Below are 21,797 nucleotides of genomic sequence, written 5' to 3'. Positions count from 1 at the left end.
CTCTCATGGTTCATCTCCCCCTCCGATTCCCCCCTCCGATTCCCCCCCTTCATTCTTCCCTTCCTGCTATCTTCTTTTTTTTTTTTTTTAACATATAATGTATTATTTGTTTCGGAGGTACAGGTCTGTGATTAAACAGTCTTACACAATTCACAGCGCTCACCATGTCTTTTTAAAGCCCTCCATCTATGGAAAGGGAAAGACCAAATCAGAGGGAGATTCTCTCTCCCCAAGACAAAAAGAGGAAGGAACTCCGAAAGAAATACAGAAAAGCAAACAAGTCCTGGTTAAAACACACATTCAGTGGCTCCATCTCTTCTGAGAAATGAAACTTCCCCTAACAATTGTGTGGGTCACTCAAGCTGAATAGTTCAGCCAAGGGTATTTTTTTTAAAGCCTATTGCTTTGGAGAACTAATTTGCTTAATGTCTGCAGAGCAGATTTTTTTTAATTAAAAGGAAACCACAATTTTAAAATGTATTAATTATTTCCTTAGAAAGTTCCTCATTCCACGAATTCCTCCATAACATGACACCAAAATAATCTCAGGAACAGGCAGCAATCTCCTCCCAATGCATGGGAGTGTGCACTTTCCCAGGCAGAGGGTAAATGCTGACAAAGCAACAGGCTGTAAGATTTTCTGAACAGGAGGTTCAGAAACAGCTAAGGGGTATTCCGCTGGCTGGGTAGGCAGTCTGTGCATCTTGATTGTATGCAGATTTCTAATCCTCCATTCCATTGCTCCCCTCCTGCCTCTGGGATGACCAACTGTCCTGGCCGGCCTGGGACTGAAGAGGGTTCCCCAGGACATGGGGCTTTCAGCTTCAAAATCGGGCAAAGCCTGGACAAACCAGGACAAGTTGGCCTCCCCACTCAGAAGACTTCTTGCGAAATTCCCCCACAGTACACCAAGCCCATGCAGAATACTAATAATACCCTTGGCCAATTTGTACATCTCTCTGGTCTGGCCGTCACCACCCAGATGACCGTTTGCAGGTCTGGTCTCTGTGACAAGCACACAGTAGCTGCCCAGTAAATAGATCTAGAGATGAACAGAGACAGGATATAGGTCATTCTGCCCTACAGGGACATGGGCTTTAGCATATCAGAACTACCTTCCTTATCTTGATGGGTGGCAGAGCTCCTTGGGAAAGGCGACAGATGATGGGCTGGTTTTATGCATATATTTTGCTTCAAGACTTTTTTTCAGCACCAGTGGATTTCCTCCTGAGCCCCTGAGTCCCTGCCCAGCAACAGAGTCCCCAAAAGCTAAGCCAGTGTTAAAAAGCAGACGCTACTTTTCTCTAAAGCAGTGCATTCTAGAGTTCTTCTCTTCAGTGTGACTAGAGCCTGGAAATTTAAAACATAAAAAGGAACTCAAGTCAATAAAATTTGTATGTGGAAGAAACAGTACAAAATGTGCAGAAGCAAAAGGCGGTGGAAGAACATGACATGTTCTTGGAAGGGAGATCTGGGCTTGGCTGAAGCAAAGGATGATGACAAGTCTCGAGGCAATAGAGATTTGCAGGGCCCCAAAGCAAAATGCTTTGTCCACCCAAACACTGTCAGTGGGTGTATAAACCAGGGTACTCTCTCTGGTGGGCCATTTAGCAATAATTATCAGACTTTAAGTAAACACTCTCCTTGTCCTAGCAATTCCCTCTAGAGGATTCGTACTTATAGAAGTACATCCAGATGCATATATAAGGATATTCATTGCATCACTGCTCAGAAACCAAATTGAAAGCATAAAACTGCCCTACGTGTCCATCAATAAGAGGCTGAGTGGGTGAATAAATCACGGTCAATCCATTAAATGGAACACTGATTAGACATTGTAAAGAGGAAGATAACTCAGAGCCAATATAGGACCATCTCTAAGATCTATTAAGTGAAAACATCAAGAGGAGTTTGTGTAGTATGATCTCAACTGGGTTAAATAAAAACTTAGATATTGTGTGTATACATTATACATACATATTTTATATATTCACACAAATGCATGTGTTTTGTACAATGCCTGAAAAAAGGTCTGAAAAGATACACAAAAACAGATTTTTCACTTTATAATTTGCCTGCTCTGAATTTTTTACCATGACCATGCTACTTTGTGAAAATTAGTAAGTGGAAACCTCCCTGAAGTAGACTCAGGATGCAAGAAGGGGAGGCTCCCAATTACAGACCCCTAACAGAAGATTCCCCAACAGGAACCAACGGTCTATCCCAGGCCCCAACAGGGAAAGATGTACCTTGTATTTCCCATAAGAAATTCACTACCCCTGCCACTCAGCCAATGAGAAACAATCACCCTGAACTCTCCAGTTCAAAACAACCCCTCCCGACTTCCGCCTTTTCCATAAGATAACATTCCTCTCCTTTGTTTGTTGGTCTTGCCTATGGCTTTCCTATAGCTTGCTTGTCCTGAATGGCAGTTTTCTTTTTCTGAAATAAACCCACGTTTGCTGGTAAATTATCTTATTTTTAAGGTGAACATTTTAAAATACAGAACAACTATAACAAAAAACTAAACAAACTTTTTCATATCCAACATCATGAGTTTTATCCTGTAGTTCATATGGTCCCAATGCAGGAGTTTCCAGTTAAAGAATGGCTCAATCATAAACATCTGTGCTGCGCAGAATAAATAAGTCAAAAGGAGCTATATGGCATTTGCATCTTCAGGAGGAGTATCTTTGTAGAGTCAAATGGACCGAGTTCTAACTCTAATTCTGCCATTTTCTTGACCTCAGCAAATTGCATCATCTCACCAGACCCTGGTTTCTTCCTTTTATCCAGTGGATCTAATAGTGAGTGCCCACCACTGAGGGTGACTGTACACTGTGCAGCAGAGGTTCAACACCTAGCAAACAATTCATGGTAGCCAGTAGTGACTGAAGTTGTAGTAGTGATGTGCTAGCCCCAAGACCCGTTAAGAAGGTTCTAGATCCTGCTCCCAGTTCTCCCCTGATTTTATATCTTCAGTTCCTTAACCTTTCCCTCAAAATTAGTAATGATGTTTCTAAAATGGATAATTAGATCTGCAGCCTTCCTACGAGGATTTAATGAGCTGTTTATCACCATGTAATAGTTCACTGTCTTCCTCAATACAAGAGAGAGATAAGCACGGGTTTGTCCTGTGATAAGCTTCAGAAATAAGTAGGGCTTGGAAACAGAAGGAAACCGTTTTCGCTAAGCTCTTTGGACCTAGACTCAACAAAGTTAGGTGACCAACTACTACTCTGAGGTTTAAAGCTCTCTGCAGGGCTAAAGCAAAATTTGTGGTTTGTAGGAGTATTCCAAAGAATAAGGCCTGTCAGGAGGACCAACCAGGCTCATCACCCACAGACACTGCAGCTGAAGAGCGACAGTTCGTTTCTAAAAAAGACTTTGGCACTCACTCCACAACAGCTCCAATGGGACTAGATTAAAAGTAAAAACAACATAAAGTGTCCCCCCTCATCCAGCACTCTGGGGCTTTTCAAGACAGGCACAGAACAGCTCTAAATGAACTTCTGGCCAAGGAACCAGGCCTGACTCTCAGCTGGCCTCGGTCTCCACAGGTCATTATCTTGCTGGGTGTGTGAGAACTTGTCCCCAGCCTGTCATTTGTTCCTTAACTCTCTGGTGAAATCCTTAATAGTACTCTCCACCTTATAAAAGGAGAAAGTACGGCTACGGAAAGTACCCAGCCATCCCCAGCCCATCCTGGGTGCCCCCCGCCCCCATCTACCCCTAAGAGTAAACTCTGAAAGAAGGGGTTCAACAGGTAAGCTGTAGCCACCTCCACTAGTCTTTCACAGGATCTATAGACAGCAGAGGGCCAGGCTTTCTTGAAGAACTAACCTGGTCCTAATTAAGAAGCAGGAGTGTTTGTGAGGGCAGAAGGAGGGACAGTGCAGACTTCTGGATTGTGCCGGAAACATGAGTATGACCGTTCCCTTCTCTACAGTTCAGTTTCATCATCAATGAATGAAAGGGCTGGGACAAGCTCATCGGAGATCCCTCCAGACGGACTCATGCCAAGTATATTCTCTCCAGCAACTCCAAGGAGAAAATCCGAAAGAACAACCTCAAATTCACAGTGACTTGTAAACCAGGAGTTCCTGTTTTTGTGTGTGTGTGTTTGGGCAGCCGCAGAAATGACCATGCAGAGTCTTCTATTTGGTCTGAGAACCCAGAGCCACCGCACAGCGAGAAGAAGAGACATTTCCTGCCAGCATCAAGCTTTCCCTCCCATAAATACTAACAGCACACAGGCTACTGCAGTGGGGAAGTCTCAGCCTGCCCGTAGCAGGGACCGAGGCAAGCCCACGAAACACGCACACAATCACTGCCAAACTTCCCGCTCACTCCCCAGGCTTAATCACTGGAGAGGGCACAGGCCTGGGGGAGTTGACTTGGGGGCTGGACTGAGCCTGGGAACCAAAGGCAAAGAACTAGGAACTAGTAGCAATTAATGTGATTCTGGCCAAAAGTAACTCGACCTATTATTGGTGTATTAGTGGGGCGGGGCCAGTCAGCACGGCAGCAGTGGGCCTGGCTCCTGAGACCTGCCGGCGGACTCCCTCCTCCCCCCCCCCCCCCCACCCTCCAGCAGGTATTCAGGGAGAAACCGCACAATGCGACCCAAGTGCGTCACGCCACAGAGATCCTAGGGGAGGAAGGGAATTGTCCCGGCGGGTTCACCAGCCCCTGAGTCACCCACCTGGGCGAAGGGCTGACACGGACCACGGGCTTCGGGACAGGTGCCGGTCAAATAAGACAATAGAGCCATCAGACGGAAATGACAAGGGGAGGATGAGCCCAGATGTCGGGATAGGGACAGAAAAGGACAGATGGAGAGCTGGAAGGAGCGCAGAGGAGGGAGCGCGCGGATCGACTCTGGCCCTGGAGACAGCATACCCCAAATACACGTCCAGGTTCCAGGCGCAGCCACGATTAGCGGCGGTCCCCTCCCTCAAGCCCGCCTGCCATCCCCGCTCCCGCTCCCGCTCCCGCTCCCGCACCGTGTTGTAGAACTCGGCGATGGCAGGCACGATGGTGTAGTTGTCCTCGCACCAATCCACCTCCGAGCTGCCGGCCCGCAGCTGGTCCCACCAGTGTGGGATGCTCATGGCCGCTGTGGGGCATTGGAGCAGCGGCTCCCGCAGCCGAGAAGAGCCCAGGGCTACTGCTGGACGCCGACTGCAGCGGCCTCGGCTTTACACGCGAAGAGTCAGCCGCCGGATGTGGCGCCTCCCCAGCCGGCCCCCTAGTGCTCCGCTCCGCCTGTTGGACGTGACTCGCTCGTGGACCCCTCCCCCAGCTCCGCCCCCTGGAGGGGAAGGCGAGGGTAGGAGCGGCCACGCCCGCCCGAGGGGCGGGACGCATGTGGGAGGAGGGGCAGTCCGGAATCGGGGACAGAGCTCCAGGCAAGTCTGGATACCGCGGCTACCGCTACGGCAGGTGGCAGAAGCCTTGACGGCCCGGCCCGGTGCCTGCCTGTGCCTGCCCACGCCCAGACTCACAGGCGCCACGACTCCCCTACCCCCACCCCCACCCCCACCCCCACCCCGGAGGATCCAGGCCCCTGTGGACTCTCAGGGAGTTTGCACTGATCTGGCTGTGCCCTGCGTGGGACGCCCGTGCTCACACTCAAGAAAGAAAAGCCCTCAGTCCCTCTGAAGCCCGTAAGGGTTTGCTTGGCAGGACCCAGTGCCATGGGCTAAAGCAGAAAGACCTTGCAGGCTGGAGTGGCCGGCTCGATGGCTCACCCCCCCAACACACACAGCCTCTGCCACCCTCTGTTCAGTAGACCACTTCTGCAATTTCCAGGACGCTCTCGGTCCCCCGGACTCCAGCCTTAGGGCTTTAATCCGGTCTTCAATTAAACATGGGGTGAAACTTTAGCCATAGCAACACTCGGAGGACGCGGTGTGGCAGGTATGACATCTCCAGGACATCCAAAGTGCAAGAGATGATATGTACAGCTTTTATGATACGCCAGGCACTGTTTGAGGAGCTTCCACGCATCACTTCCTTGCTGTTGGGGGGGGTGGGGAATCCTGCCAAGTGGGTTCTATTGACAATGCCGTCCCAGCCTGCAAGGCACCGCTAGAAATCACATTTACGCCTGATGATCTCAGACCTGCTAGTGACTATTTTGCTGCTGTAGTTTCTAAAACCAACACTGGGGCGGGGGTTTGAGGATTACCAGGTCAGGACAGTGGCAGTGGCAGAAGGAGCTTCTGGTCAGCAATCCGTGGTGCCTGGCACTAGCCTCTGCTTGCTCGAACCCGCATGGTGTTCTGAAGGCCAGCAGCTCCCAGGCACTGCCCTCTCTAGGCCTGACTGTCCAGGGGAACCCTGGCTCGCGCCCCAGTGTCCATCAGCAGATACCCACACAAGCCATTTGCAGGCCTCCCCAGATCTCCAGAAACTGCATGCCCCAGCTCCTCTGTTTGTCTCCAGAAAAATCCAGCTCTCTTCCCCTGGGGAGCAAGCCACACTCCTTCTTTCCTCTGTCCCAACTTCTGTCCTTCTCCTAGACAGCCAGTTCCACAGTCCTGGAACCCAGGTCCATGGGTACCTTCTCCTAAGGTCGGGATGACTCAGACCTGCAGGACACCCAGTGTGAGCTGGCCACTTCAATGGGAGGGGGAATATTCCTCACGGCCACAGAGGACATTTAATCAGCTAATTTCTCCATGCCTCACAGCACTCCCAATTGTCCAACACCAGTTTTCCACATTCTACTCCTTCCAGTACTTAAGGTGGAAACATGTCTGTATTAACTCTACTGGTGTAAAATACACCATTATTTTATACACCAGTGATTCTCAAAGTGGGTTCCCCTTTCAGGGGATCCACAAGGTGAAAACTCTTCCTGTGAACATGGCAACATGATCTGCCCCTTTGGATCTCATTCTCTCACCAGTGCACATTGGAGCTTTTCAGAGGCTAGGTGGTATCATTATCTCTCTGGCAGCTAAAAGAATCTGTGCTTGTGTAGCCTATGGTATTAAAAGTCTCTTTAAATTTTGAATATGAGGCGTGCCTGGGTGGCTCAGTCTGTTAAGCATCCAACTCTTGGTTTGGGCTCAGGTCGTGATCTCAGGGTGGTGAGATCAAGCCCTACATGGGTCTCAGCACTGAGCATGGAGCCTGTTTAAGATTTCTCTCCCTCTTTGTCTGCCCCTCCCGCTCTCACACGAACATGTGCACTCTCTCTGTCTCAAAAAATTTTTTGAATATGATAAATATTGATATTTCCACATAAAGGAAAGAATTTTAGGATCCCCAATGTCCAGTATAAAAGGAGTCCTCAGATCAAAAAGGTTGAGAGCTGCTATTGGAAAAAAAGATGTACCCAATTAAACTCTTTGTAATGGTTTGTTTTTTTTTTTGATTTTATTTATTTGACAGAGAGAGACACAGCGAGAGAGGGAACACAAGCAGGGGGATTGGGAGAGGGGGAAGCAGGCTTCCCGCTGAGCAGGGAGCCCGGTGCGGGGCTCGATCCCAGGACCCTGGGATCATGACCTGAGCCGAAGGCAGACGCTTAACGACTGAGCCACCCAGGCGCCCCAAAACTTTTTGTAATGTTTTTTAACTTTTAGACTTTTTAAGTATATATTGAATGAGCGCTTTTAGACTTAGACATGCTTATTTTATATCACTCGTGTGTACATAAAAAGGAAAATATAAGCACAATAAACTTATTAAGGAATTCCTATAATCACACTCAGAACCTCTATTCTTTTTCTTAGTCATTTTTCAGCTGAGTCATTGGTGTCCTCTTGTTAATTACCAGGCATTGGTGATGCAGCATTTTTTAATTTCACTTCACTCCTGAATGCTTCCAAACCTGGTGTACACATTTTGATGCTGGCATGTTCTTGATCTTACCTGAAGGTTGCAAGGGAAAGTTTTCAGACAATAGGCGTCATGTTTCCTTTCCAGACAGTCCTTAGGTGATTTGTTGACAGAAACATGGAGATTACAGTTGCCAAGTCATTCCACCAGGATTAAGCACTGAGTTTATGCACATTCAGGCACTGACAACACATCTTGACCCCCACTTGGCCAACCATGATTATAAAATGCCATCCGCCTTAAGGTGTATCTGGATTTCAGGATGTTACAGTGCAAAGCATTGTGACTTTTAGCACCACTGAAATACAGAATCCACTGGATATAAATCCTCCTTCTGCAGGTCCTGCTAGGGAATGATGAGTTTTCCTCCTACGCAGGAACTCTTATTGGCAATGACCATCCTAGTTCAAGATCAAACCCAGCCACCTGGGTTTTAATTACAATTGCACAGAGAGACAGTGCTAAGCCAAAGGCCATTGGTGAGCAGCATCAGGGACACAAAGGATGTTTCTCCAAAGACACCAGTTTTGGTCTTCTTGGGACTATGTTAAAGTTTTTTTGATGCTGTCATCAACTCTCCCCATTGTTGTCATTTTTTTCAATGAATATAACCTAATAATTTAACATTAGGACCTACTATTGGCCATTGATTTTGAAATTCATTTATATTAACAATATGCCTTAGCAACCACCTTCAGTGGTTGAATAGAAGACTCTGATATCAGGTGTAAGCAGAGAGCTTGGGGAGAGCGGGGTGGGGGATGGGACCGCCCGGAAGAGGCCACGGCTGAGTTCTGACCATGCGTTTGCTTGTGTTGCTTTTGGTCCAAATAGGAGTCAGTGGTACAGATCCATGAAGAGCAGGTTTAAGGGAACTACCCCTGCAGGGAAGGCAGGGTGCCATCATCTTCTCTTTTTACAGAGTTTTTAACTATGTTTCTTTGGTCCAAGTAAATATCTGATAATAAATATCCAGTTCAACTGGTTCTACAAGTGGAAATCATCAAGTCACAAAGTCTTCCTCGGAAAAAATTGCAGGCACCAGTGCCAGTGAAGTATGAAGTGCATGATCATGGATGAGATTTTCTGCATTTTCCTGTCTGGCCAGAGTTTCTCCTCATAGTCTTGCTTGAGGCTCTTTGTTCAGGCCAGTGATTCTCAAAGGGCCGTTCCCCCAGCCCAGCAGCAGCACCTAGGAACTTCTTAGAAATGCACATTTCTAGGTCCATACCCCAGACCTATTGACTCAGAAACTCTGTAAGTGCAGTCCAACAGTCTTAAATCCTCCAGGAGATTCCAACCCACGTTCACCTTGGAGAACCACTCTTTTAGCCGATGTGCGGCCCGGCAAAACCCCCCTAATGGACAGGATGCTTTGCTTCCCTGAAAAATCAAATCCAAGCCAAGACTGTCGCCACTAGCAAAAGGAAGATGAAGACAGGAGCCCAAGAGAGACCATCCTCTTTTTCCCCTGGTCATCACCAGGAAACCAGGGGCTCAGAGTCTGCTCGCCCTCTTCAGTTAGGAGGGAAACAAGAAAAGTAAGCAAGGATTTTTTTTTTTTTTTGGATCTAAGACAAAGTCTCCAGGCTCAGAATTGTGGCTGCAGGAAGCAGGGATACCCAGCCCCCCCCCCCAAGTTTTTATTGGATGTCTAATAGTCCCTTAGGGGGCGCCTGGGTGGTTCAGTCGGGTTAAGCGTCTGCCTTCGCCTGGGGTCATGGTCCCGGGGTCCTGGGATCGAACCCCGCATCCGGCTCCCTGCTCCGCGGGAAGCCTGCTTCTCCCTCTCCTGCTCCCCCTGCTTCTGCGCGCTGCCCCGCTCTCTCTCTCACTGTCAAACAAATAAAATCTTAGGGAAAAAAAGGTAGTAGCCTTCTGAAGACTCACGTTTTAAAACATAATCATCATACCATTATCAACATCTCTCCCAACCAACAATAATTCCCAATATCAGCAAATATCCAGTGTTTCCTGTTCCACATTTGTCCTAAAAAGTATTTGCCTTCTGACGTGGGATTTAAACAAAGGCTACACATTGCAACTGATTGTTAGGTTTCAATAGGAAATCCGTACGTTTCTTCTCCAGCTTTTGCTTAAGACATTGGGTGGCCATGAAGAGTTTCCTTTAATCTGAATCTTACTGATTGCACCTGCATGTTATCTCCTCTGTTCCCCACAGCATCGCTACTAAAACGTGGAGGAGCAAGTATCTGCGTCACTTAAGAGTTCCTCAGAAATGTAGAATCTTGGACTCCACTCCAGACCTACTAAATCAGAATGTGCATTTTTAACATTTTTACAAGATCCCCAGGTGACTCAGCTCCTGTGAATTGGTAGTGAGAGCCAGAGTTTTGGTTTAGGTTCTGTTTTTCCCCCCTTTAGGGAGGCAACAGCGCTTATTATTTCTTAACCGGGCACACCTGCTCCTCTCTCGCCCGGTGGGACTGCTCAAGTCTGCGGGGACTGGCGCGTCCCTGTCCCTCAGGCCTCCGGAAAGGTGGCCACGCCCGAGGCTCCGCCTCCTGCCCGCCCCCATTCTCTGGTCCCGCCGCGTCCGGTGAGCACACCTACCCACAGGGCTCTCAGGGCTCTCTCTGCTCATCGTGTTCGAACGTCTTTTTGTCTAATCCTGACCTGCCCTTGGTCTTTCAGCTTGCCTTCTCAGCTGCAAAGAGAACAGATCTTTCGTGGAGGTTCGCCCTGCACCTTTAACTCAACAAGTCCAAGCCTCAGTCACAATTTTCCCTCCTAGCTTCCCTTTTGGGTCAGTAACCTGGCCATCTTCTGATCGCTCAGGCTAGACTATTTGAAGTGGTCTTCTGTTTACCCCCTCTTTCATGTCCTACCTCTTATTAGTAAACTCTTAATTCTCCTGTATTTGTCAGCCTTCATTAGGTTATGCTGGAGTAAAAAACAGTCCCCCCAAAATCTCAGTGACAAGACTGTTCTATTTGTTTGCTGACATTCTAAGTTGGGGTGACTGCAGTTCTGCTCTGCTCCACGTGTCTTCTTCATTCCAGGAGCCCAGGTTGAAGAAGCAGTCCTGATCTGGCATATGGCAGAGGGCACCGAGGAATGGCAGAACTAGGGATCGATTTCAAAGGCTCTGGCAGTCACGGAACACACCCATTCCACCACATTCTATTGGTCACAGCCAATGACAAGGTCAAGTCCCCTGACAGTGGGTTAGGGAAGTGTGTTCAAGTATCTGGAATCAATAGTACAATCTATCACAACTCCTTTTTTATATCTGAATTGCATCCCTTATTTCAATTCCCTTTCCCCTGGCCTTAAACTTCCCTTCTCTCAGCATAAAATCCACCTGCTCTGGGAAGCCTTTCCTGACACCCTCAGACAAGCTCAGAGCCACAACAGACAAGGTCTGTTGTCGTGGAACCTGCACTTTTTTGCAGCACACTTGTAATGAATTATTTATGCAATCTTCAATGTCTGACTTTCCCTCTAGACTGCCAGCTCCATGAGGGCAAAGACAGCACCTGTTTTGCTCACCACTTTATCCTTGGCCCCTAGAAAAGTGTCTAGGCATGGAACAAGAGCTCGATAATCACATGTAGATGAGTGAATGTCTGCTTTAGCGAGCCCTTGTTCCCTTGCAAGCTAGTTCTCTAATAGAGAAACACCTTCTCTGTCAAGAAGCCGCGGTCAAAACCCACATTAACAAATTCCAGGCACTGCAGACATAGGCAAAAGCCTCAGACTTCCAATCAGAATTGACTGACTTGTACTATATATACATCCAGCCCTAACAAATTGTTTGTGGCTTTCCAGTGTAGATTAGAGAAAGGAGAGGGGCCCAGGGACAAGGGCAGGAAGTAGCCTCTGACAGTCTGTCCATAAACTACAGCAAATATGGCCATGTTCCTGATGTGGCCGCAAGAATGTGTGGTCTGGGGAGTCCCTGCTTCCTGCAGCCACAATTCTGAGCCTGGAGACTTTGTCTTAGATCAAAAAACAAACAAATAAATTATAAATAATAATAAATACATAATAAATAAAATCTTAAAAAAAAAAGAATGGGGAGAAAGTTGGTTTGAGGGTACAGATGGAAAACACTGGCCTTAAATGGATAAGTTCTGAAACTGGGTGGTAGACATAATCTCTCTACTTTGTATGTGTTGAGAACTTTCCATAAGTTTAGGGGTACCTGGGTGGCTCAGTTGGTTAAGCATCTGCCTTCGGCTCAGGTCATGATCCCAGGGTTTTGGGATCAAGCCCCACATCGGGCTCCCTGCTCAGCGGGGAGCCTGCCTCTCCTTCTGCCACTCCCCCTGCTTGTGTTCCCTCTCTCGCTGTGTCTGTCTCTGTGTGTCAAATGAATAAATAAAAATCTTAAAAAAAAAAAAAAAACTTTCCATAATTTTAAAAGCTAAAGAAGCAATGGACTTCACTAAACAGGGGGGTCCCCCACAAGCACCCATGTAGCTGAGAGCACCAGAAAGGCAGTGTGAGTGAGGGCGAAGGGCTCAGCCTTTAGCAACAGCTACCATTAAAGCAGCATTTCTGGTTGAACCTGTGGTTGTTACCTGTCCCCTTCATTCCAAGGGCACAGGATGGCAGGGAGTTACCCTCCCCTGAGGAAGCAAATGGCAAACGGCCTGAGAGGGAAATCCTCTCGGGCCTGTGCATGAGAAGGCCCTTTAACCAGGGAGCCTTTGGTAAACAAGCTCTTGGCAGACTGGGTGGGGTCCAGGTGGTGCCGTGGCCACAGACTCTCTGGAACCAGGAAGCTAGAAAGGTCAGGGACTGGTCAGTGCCATGCCTCCCAATCCTCCCCAACCCTTGAGGCTAGGCTCTCTGATTCCTGAGATGTACCTTGAGGGAGTTGACCCTGGCACATCAGACATTCTACCCATTGGAAGGGGTGCATCACAACAGCCTATAAACTCCATGCTTCCTTCACTCTGCCTTGTCTTCAGCCTTTCAAAGACCAAGAAAACTTGGGGAAATAAAGGTGGAGTAAGTCAAGATGGAAGAAGTCAGGTGGGATAAAATGTGAGTACCCAGGTGACCTATTTTTGGTGAAAAAGAAAGGTCCATAGATCAGCCAGGATCTTGAAGAACAGTTATGGGACTTTCCTTTAGTATAGGAGAATCTTGAGCAAATTTCAGCCTAAGAGAAAGGCACCCAGGTAGAGGAACAGATTTAAAATGTAAAGGAAAAATAAAAGGGTAATTCATGAAACTAGTTCCTGAAGGAGATGGAAAAAGGTAGAATTGAAAACTAAAGAGCTTGCAGTTTACCTGGAGAGGAGAAAAGGCGTGGAGTAGACACATGTTGTTTTATCTGTCCCAGCGTCTCTTCCTTTTCTGGGACTTTCCATGGCTTCTTTGATGGGGACTGCCTACCTCCCACCTTCCCCTGCCCCTACACCATTCAGGTGGCTGCCATAGGAACAGTCATGGTAACACACTGTGACCCCAACTCTGTGCTAGAGTTCATTGGTCCAGCAGTGGGTTTTGACCTAAGCTGGCTGATCAGAATGCATCAGGGGGAATCTGGGATCAGAACTGAGCTCTTGCAGCTCTGACTGCCTAATGGGATAGAGATTTGAACCTGGGCACTATTGATGACCTGTCCCACCAGACAGATGGACAAGGTGGCAGAACTGGTCAACAGTGCAAAGAAATAATGAAACAGTTCCAAAAAGAACTGTCTAGACAAATGGTAGTCCAAATGGAGAAAAGAAGTCCCTAGCTCCCACTATGCCCAGGGACCTAGCCACATACAAGTGTTCCCAAGACACCCCAGGACTTTTATAGGGAAGTCACATTTTTTCTGAAGGTAGTTTGAGTTGGGTTTCTGTGATGTGAAACCAAGTATCCTAACAGAATTCTATGCCAAGGAAGAGGGGAATGTAGAGTATATATGAACACCTGGAGACATATTGAGAATGCGGGAAAATTGGGGCAGTTCGTACTTCTGAGAGAAGTGGAAGAAAAAGTTGTCTAAAAATAAGAGGTCCAGGGGCACCTGGGTGGCTCAGTCCCTTAAGCGTCTGCCTTCAGCTCAGGTCATGATCCCAGGGTCCTGGGATCGAGCCCTGCATCAGGCTCCTTACTCCGCGGGAAGCCTGCTTCTCCCTCTCCCACTCCCCTTGCTGTGTTCCTTCTCTCGCTGTGTCTCTCTCTGTCAAATAAATAAATAAAATCTTTTTAAAAAAAAAAAAAAAAGGAGGTCCAGATATGAGGTCAGAGGCCTTGAAGAAAGTGAAAAAGATTGAAACCAGTGAGAAGATCATCCTTTTTCATTAATTCTCTAATCATTTTAACAACTGGAAGCAAAGATCTAGTATATTCTATGGATGGGGACAGTCACTGCCAGGAAAGTTCCAGATGAGACACCAAGAAGAACCAAGACCTTTCACCTTTCTCATTAGCAATGAAGGCTGGGGAACACATGATCTAGAAGTCTGAGGATCCTTGACTCTCCTCTCAAGTGTGAAAATTGGAAAAGATTTAATCCTAGAAATATTTGACAGTTCCCAAAATGAATGGACACATTACAATTTCTTTTCGCATGAAAAGTTGCCAACATCTTTTAGGATGAGCATTTTGAAGAAAACTTTGACAGGATTTGTAGTAACAAGCTTAGAGAATAACTTGGGCATCTCCTCGCATATAACAACTCATGACAACAACTCAAGTGGCCCCCCCGTTCTGGCGTCAATCAAGAACAAGAAGCAATCGGAGACACGGTTCTCCTCCCTGCTCTCTGTGCTGCTCCAGGGGTCCGTGTGATTTCCTACTGGATAAGGGGCTCAACCAGATTCAATCCCACTCTCAATTTCCAACCATGGAAGAAACTGCTGGAACCCTAGGGACAGTTGTTGCCAGAAGTGCCATATGAGCTTATCAGGCGAGAGGGTTATCTTCTAGCCTCTAGCTAGACACAGCCTCGCTCACCTAAGGGGATCAGAACCTGAATTCCAGGGACACCTGGGTGGCTCATTTGGTTAAGCATCTGCCTTCGGCTCAGGTCATGATCCCTGGGTCCTGGGATCGAGTCCCGTATCAGGCTCCCCGCTCAGCAGGGAGTCTACTGCTCCCTCTCCCTCTGCCCCTCCTCCCTGCTTGTGTGCTGTGTCCCCCTTGCAAAAATAAATAATCTTTAAAAAAAAATAACCATCAAACATTATTTTGAACACTCAAGAGGAGGAGGCAAGTCTGTTGTATTTACCCATATTTTTGCTCTGTTCTTTTTCCCTAATGTTCTAAGCTTCATTCTTTTATCATATACATTCTGTTTAAAAAATGTTCTTTAGGGGCGCCTGGGTGGCTTAGTCGATTAAGTGTCTGCCTTTGGTTCAGGTCATGATCCTAGGGTCCTGGAATCAAGCCCCACACAAGGCTCCCCGCTCAGCAGGGAATCTGCTTCTCCCTCTCCCTCTGAAATAAATAAAATCTTTAAAAGAATGACTACAGGACTTTTTTTTTTTTTAGAGTGGGTGTGCTAGCAACAATTCTTTAAACTTTCTTTCCTCTGAGAATGCCTTGTTTTCCCCCCTCATCCAAGAAAGATACTTTTTCTGGGTATAGAATTCTGTGTTGAGTTTTTCCCCACCTCCCTCCCATCCAGTGCTTAAAAGAAATATTACACCACTTCTTTCTAGCCTCCATGGTTTCTGATGAAAAATCCACTGTCTTGCAAACCGTGTCTCCTAATAAGTAAGATGTTGTGTTTCTCTGGCTGTTTTTAAGATTTTTTTCTTTGAGGTGCCTGGGTGGTTCAGTCATTAAGCGTCTTCCTTCGGCTCAGGTCATGACCCCAGGGTCTTGAGATCGAGCCCTACATCAGGCTCCCTGCTCCGCGGGGAGGCTGCTTCTCCCTCTCCCACTCCCCCTGCTTGTGTTCCTGCTGTTGCTCTCTCTCTCTCTGTCAAATAAATAAATAAAATCTTAAAAAAAAAAAGATTTTTTTTCTTTGTCTTTAGTTTTCAGAACCTTAATTATGTTGTGTCTTGATGTGAATTTCTTGGGGTTCAGTCCATTTGGAGTTTGCTCAGCTTCTTAAATCTGTAGGTTTATGTTTCTTACCACATTTGAGAACTTTCCAGCCATTATTTCTTCAAGTACTATTTCAGTCTTGCGTTCTCTTTCCTTTCCTTCCAGGACTCCAGTGACATGAATATTAGATTTTGGGCTTTTTTGTTTTTGTTCTTTGTTTTTATTTTTTATTTTTTATTTTTTTTAAAGATTTTATTTATTTATTTGAGAGAGAGAGAATGAGAGAGAGCACATGAGAGGGGGGAGGGTCAGAGGGAGAAGCAGACTCCCTGCCGAGCAGGGAGCCCGATGCGGGACTCGATCCAGGGACTCCAGGATCATGACCTGAGCCGAAGGCAGTCGCTTAACCAACTGAGCCACCCAGGCGCCCCTGTTTTTATTTTTTAAAATTATTTTTTAATTTTTTAAAATTTAAATTCAATTAACTAACATATAATGTATTATTTGTTTCAGGGGTACAGGTCTGTGATTCATCAGTCTTATATAATACCCAGTGCTCATTACAACACATACCCTCCCAATGTCCATCACCCAGTTACCCCATCCCCCCATCTCTAGCACCTTTTTTTTTTTTTGGTAGATCCCAGTTCTCTTAGGTTCTGTTCATTATTTTAAAATCTATTTCATCTGGGCGCCTGGGTGGCTCAGTTGGTTAAGCGACTGCCTTCGGCTCAGGTCATGATCCTGGAGTCCCTGGATCGAGTCCCGCATCGGGCTCCCTGCTCAGCAGGGAGTCTGCTTCTCTCTCTGACCCTCCCCCCTCTCATGCTCTCTCTCTCGTTCTCTCTCTCAAAAAAAAAAAAAAAAGTTTAAAATCTATTTCATCTGTTGTTCACATTAGGTAATTTCTATCTTTTTTTAAAATATTTTGTTTATGTATTTGACAGAGAGAGACAAAGTGAAAGAGGGAACACAAGCAGGGGGAGTGGGAGAGGGAGAAGCAGGCTTCCTGCGGAACAGGGAGCCCAATGTGGGGCTCGATCCCAGGACCCTGGGATCATGACCTGAGCCGAAGGCAGATGCTTAACGACTGAGCCACCCAGGTGCCACTAGGTAATTTCTATCTTTCTATCTTCTAGTTCATTGGTTCATTTATCCCCTCCATTCTACCATCCAGCCCACCCACTGAGCTTTTTATTTTGGTTATTGTATTTTTCAGTTCTAAGATTCCCATTTAGTTCTTCTTTATAGCTTGCGTTACTTTGTTGAGACTTTCAGTTTTCTTGCTAAGTCCTATTTTTTCATTTATTTCAAGCATAGTCTTAATTGCTCACTGAAGTATTTGTATCTTGGCTGTTTTAAAATCCTTGTCAGGCAGAGAGGGGTCCGGCTGGCTCAGTTGGTGGAGCATGCCACTCCTGATCTCAGGGTTGTAAGTTTGAGCCCCATGTTGGGTGTAGAGATTACTTTAAATAAATAAATAAATAAAATCTTAAAAAAAAAAATCATTGTCCAGTAATGTTAACCTCTCCATCATCTCTGCTTTTACATTTTTTTTTCCTCACTTTGAGATCTTCTTCATTCTTGGTATGTTGAGTGATTTTTTTTTTATCAAAGCCTCAAATTTTTGTATTATGCAAAGTTATGCATAATATAAATTATGGATCTAATCTAAACCTTCTGTCTTCGCTGGCTTCCTCTGAAGGGGAAGGGGAGGTCCTACCAGGTGGAGATAGATACCCAGATCATCCAACTGACACCAGAGAGGGGAATCTTCTTTACCAATGGTGGGGGTGGACGTCCAAGTTCTGCATATAGTCTCCACGGACTTTACAGGGGGCAGGGGAGGCTCTTGACTGGCCAGCTGGGCTGAAAGTTCAACTCCCTACTGAGCTTTCTCTGACACCCCTTCCCCCGTCAGGATTGTTGGAAAACCTCAGAAGAGCCTGGTAAGAGTGGAAGTCTAGGTGTCCACTCAGCCTTTGCTTGTATGGTTGGGGTTGGGCCATGGTTTGTTTGTTTGTTTTTCCTGTGGTGTTTGGCTGGAGCAGAATGTTATTCTCTAAATGTTTCTGCCCTGCTAGACTTCCCCTGTCTTGTCCTCTGATGAGAGTAAACAAGCTTTTGTTGTGGAATTTTTGGTCTATGCCTATTGGCATTTTGAGTGGCTGGCTTCTCCACTTCCAAGTTGGGGATGTGTGAGGCAAGAAGAAAATGCAGGAAGTCCCCACCATACCATTCCTTGGGTCCTGAGGTCTCTAGTCAGCCTGTCTTCTTCTCTCCACCTTTCAAATACTTGTTTCGTATACAGTGTCCAGAGTTTTTAGTTGTATTTAGCAGGAGGAATAGGGAATGTAGGTCTATTCCATATTCCTGGAACCAGAATTCTAGGGGAACAGATTTTTAGAGCAAGCTAGTGGTCTCCCCAGACGAGCGGCTGTGAGGGGGTGGAGATAGAAGAGAGAAGATGAGCAAGGACTGAGTCCTGAGGACTCCCATGTCCGGATGGAAGAGGAGGAGGAGCTTGAAAGGCAGCAAGAAGGGACAGCTAGGGAGGTAGGAGGACAAGCAGAAACATGTAAGATAACTATAGTTAACCACCTTTTATTTTATTTTAAAAATTTTTATTTATTTATTTGACAGAGACACAGCGAGAGAGGGAACACGAGGAGGGGGCCCGCAGAGCAGGGAGCCCGATGCGGGGCTCGATCCCAGGACCCTGGGACCATAACCTGAGCCGAAGGCAGACGCATAACGACTGAGCCACCCAGGCGCCCCTTATTTTATTTTTAAGATTTTATTTATTTGAGAACAAGAGCAGGAGCAAGAGGCGGAGGGACAGGGAGAGCCGTACGGGAGTGGGAGGGAGGGAGAAGTAGCGTTCCTGCTGAGGGGGATGTGGGACTCGATCCCAGGACCCTGAGCCGAAGTCAGGCACTTAAGGGATTGAGCCACCCAGGCACCCCTAGTTAACTACCTTTTAAAGGATAGCATAAGTGAACACAAAATCCAGACTGGAGCAGGTTTGAGAAAGAATAGAAGCAAAGGGAAAGAAGAAAGTTACCCAAGCCACCTATTGTGTGATTCCATTTACACGAAATGTCAGAATTGGCCAATGTATAGTGACAGAAATAGATTAGTGGTTGTCTAGGGCTGGGGTGGTGGGGTAGTTTGGGAAAAACAGAGATGGGAAATGACCTCTATGTGGTATGGGGTTTCCTTTTGGGGTGAGAAAAATACTTCACAATTAGATTTTGGTGATAGTTGCACAAGTCTGGGATATATATTTTTTTAAATATTGAATTGCATACCTTAAATGGATGAATTGTACAGTATGTGAATTATATTTCAATAAAGCTGCTTAAAAAAAGGGAAAGGGGAGAGGGAGAAAAAAAGAAATGATACACATTGGGAAAACATGTAGAACTTTTATGCAGGGCCAATTTCCCTTACATAAACAGCTAATAGTCCAATAGGAAAAAAATGGTAAAAGATAGAATAGAAGAATATATAAAAAGATGCTTGATTCATAGTAATAGAGCTATAAATTATAACTATGTTAAAATAACAGCTATTTCATCTATCAGACTGACAAAATCCCAAAGTGCGGTAACACCTGCCAAGACTTTATTTTTTATTTTTTTAGGAGCATGTTTATTGTGTCTGAGATGATCCATCAGGTGCTGTCTGAGCTAGAAAGGGTAAAAGGAAAGCCTCTCCTTACAAACTGACAAAGTGAAAGCTAAAACATTTTTCACAATAGCATGAACCATACACTCAAATAGATCTGGGTTTTATAGAAATGACCTAATTCCTAGTCCTCTCTGGCTACTTTTATAACTTTATATAGATAATGAATTAGGCACTGTGATATTTGGTGGACTTCAGGATCAGTATCCCTAATACTCCACAAAATACATTCTGATATCCCAAAGAAGCAAGACTTGCAAGTAGGCGTGGCAAACCTAACTACAGCTACAAAGTTCTACTCTTGAGGCCAGCATTTATCTCTTGGGGGAGTCTTCCAGCCTCCAAAGGACAAAAACAGGGAGTGGCTAGAATCAGTACAACATACACACAGAAGGCTGTCCTGGAAAAGCTATAAAATATGCGGCACAGCGAGAGGAATCCTTGGGTTCCTTCACACCGCATACAAATTATGAATTACGCCGCCTCGCTCTTGCTCTTCTGTCTGGCTCTCCCATCGTGTTCTGCTCTGTTGGCCGAATACTGAGCGGCTATGCTTCGGACCACAGGATCCATAGGGACGCCGTGTATCAAATGAGAACAAAGTGACAGCAAAACCTTTGAAATAGTCCAAGCAGGACTCCAGTTGTTGTTTCTGGTGCAGAAAGTAACCACTGCTACCTTAAGTGGATAATAGGGTGAAAAGGTGATATCCAGAAAAAACACCCCACTATCATAGACAGAACCCGGTGGTCCAAGTATAGTTGGTCTCCATTCATAAATGTGCTCTCCTTTAGGCCGAGCACTGTAGTTAGAAGGAGGATTAAGGTTTCCTTCAGCCAGTTCCTTCTGAATCCTTTCGGCACTGGTTCTGCTAGAGAGTGCGGTGTTTTTCTTCCGCAGGGTGGCAGAAAGTTTTCTTTCTTCTTCCTCTTCAGGCTTGGGAGCCGGTCGCTCTTGCTGGTCCACATCAGAACCACCACGGCCGGTGCTGGGGCTCTGGTCATCAGACCTCTGCCTGTCCCTGGACATCTGGGCGAAGTGATTTCTTAGAACATTCTACACCGATCTGCCCAGCTTGCCCTTGCGTGCCACTAGGGTGTGTTGCGAAGTGGAGAACCCTCCCTTAGGGAAATGGAGGCAGCAGGGGAGGAAAGAGGGGAGGGAGAGGGAAAACGAAGCCGAGGAGGCTCTGGCCGGGAGCGTGGAACATTGGAAGTCGGAGGGGATTCTGCGGGGAGCACCGCCTCTCCTCCGCCCCAAGCACCTTGTGGGGGTGGGGTGGGGGAAGGGGGTTCGGAGCTCAGCTGGGAGAAGACATGTGCTCCTAGCTCCTAGCGAGGCAGAGGGCCCAGAGAGACCCCTAGAGCCGTGTTTCCCCCGCGGCCAGCCTCCCAGCTGGGTTCGTCCCAGCCCGCAGCCCGCAAGGTGCAAGGTGCGAGGACACTGGCCAAGCCTTCAGGGGAGCAGGTATTCTCCTGATTGCTAGTGGGAGCGTGAATGGTGACAGCCCTATGGAGAACAACTTAGCTGGAGCTATCAAAATTACAACTGTTGTACCCTCAGACCAGGCATATCGACTTCTAGTTATTTACCACTTTTACTTCCAGACATGGGAAATGACTTGCCCGCAGGGTCGCTGTGTAATTGCAGCTTTCTTTGTAATAGTAATGGACTGGAAACAACTTAAATGTCAACTAGGAAATCTTAAAAAAAAAAAAAAGTATTCTTTAAAAAAAAAAAAATGTCAACTAGGAGACCAATAAAGGCAATGAGGAAGCTCTTTATGTGTTAAAGAAGAAAGTTCCCTATGATGTATTGTTAAGGGCAAAACAAAAGGCAGCATGACATATATGGTGTGTTGTCATTTATATTAAAAAGGAAGATGGGATACATTTGTACCACCAAAAAAAACAACCTCTGAATGTATCAACAAACTAATACCACTAAACAACTGGATGGTGTGAGGTGGAACTGGAAGATGGGGTGAGAAAGCTGTATACTTTTCCATAATTTTTAAAATTTTAAGCATTTTTTTATTGAAAAGAGGGAATGTGAGGTGAGAAAGTGGAAATAAGTGTAGCAATTTATCTGTATAGTCTGTTTGAACTGCTATGACAAAAATCCATAGACTGAGAGGCTTAGAAATGAGAGAAATTTCCTTCCCTACAGTTCTAGAGGCCAGGAGGTCCAAGATCAAGGCTCGGGCAGATTCAGAGCCTCACCAGACTATCCTCATAGACTTCTTGCTGTGTTCTCGCTAGCCAAAGGGGCAAGGGAGCTTTCTT

At 46.4% G+C, this 21,797-nt stretch overlaps 2 protein-coding genes across 2 annotated transcripts in view; both read right to left on the bottom strand.

The window, feature by feature from the left end:
• Positions 1–5,187, bottom strand: part of ACER2 (alkaline ceramidase 2) — a 29,879-nt gene extending 24,692 nt beyond the window's left edge. The window contains exon 1 of the mRNA XM_044920453.1: positions 5,007–5,187. Within this exon, the coding sequence (XP_044776388.1) occupies positions 5,007–5,114 (108 nt within the window). The 5' untranslated portion in view covers positions 5,115–5,187. The remainder of the gene's footprint in view (positions 1–5,006) is intronic.
• A 14,799-nt stretch (positions 5,188–19,986) lies between these two features.
• LOC110573828 (ubiquitin-conjugating enzyme E2 E3-like) lies at positions 19,987–20,541 on the bottom strand. Its single transcript, XM_044920767.1, has one exon. It carries the CDS (start codon positions 20,539–20,541, stop codon positions 19,987–19,989), a length of 555 nt encoding a protein of 184 aa, XP_044776702.1.
• Between the last annotated feature and the right edge of the window lie 1,256 nt (positions 20,542–21,797).

Source organism: Neomonachus schauinslandi, chromosome 13 (genome assembly GCF_002201575.2).
Source record: "Neomonachus schauinslandi chromosome 13, ASM220157v2, whole genome shotgun sequence".
Lineage (NCBI taxonomy): Eukaryota > Metazoa > Chordata > Mammalia > Carnivora > Phocidae > Neomonachus > Neomonachus schauinslandi.
The sequence above is the reverse complement of the archived record's forward strand: the minus strand, read 5'-3'. Positions and strand labels throughout refer to the sequence as shown.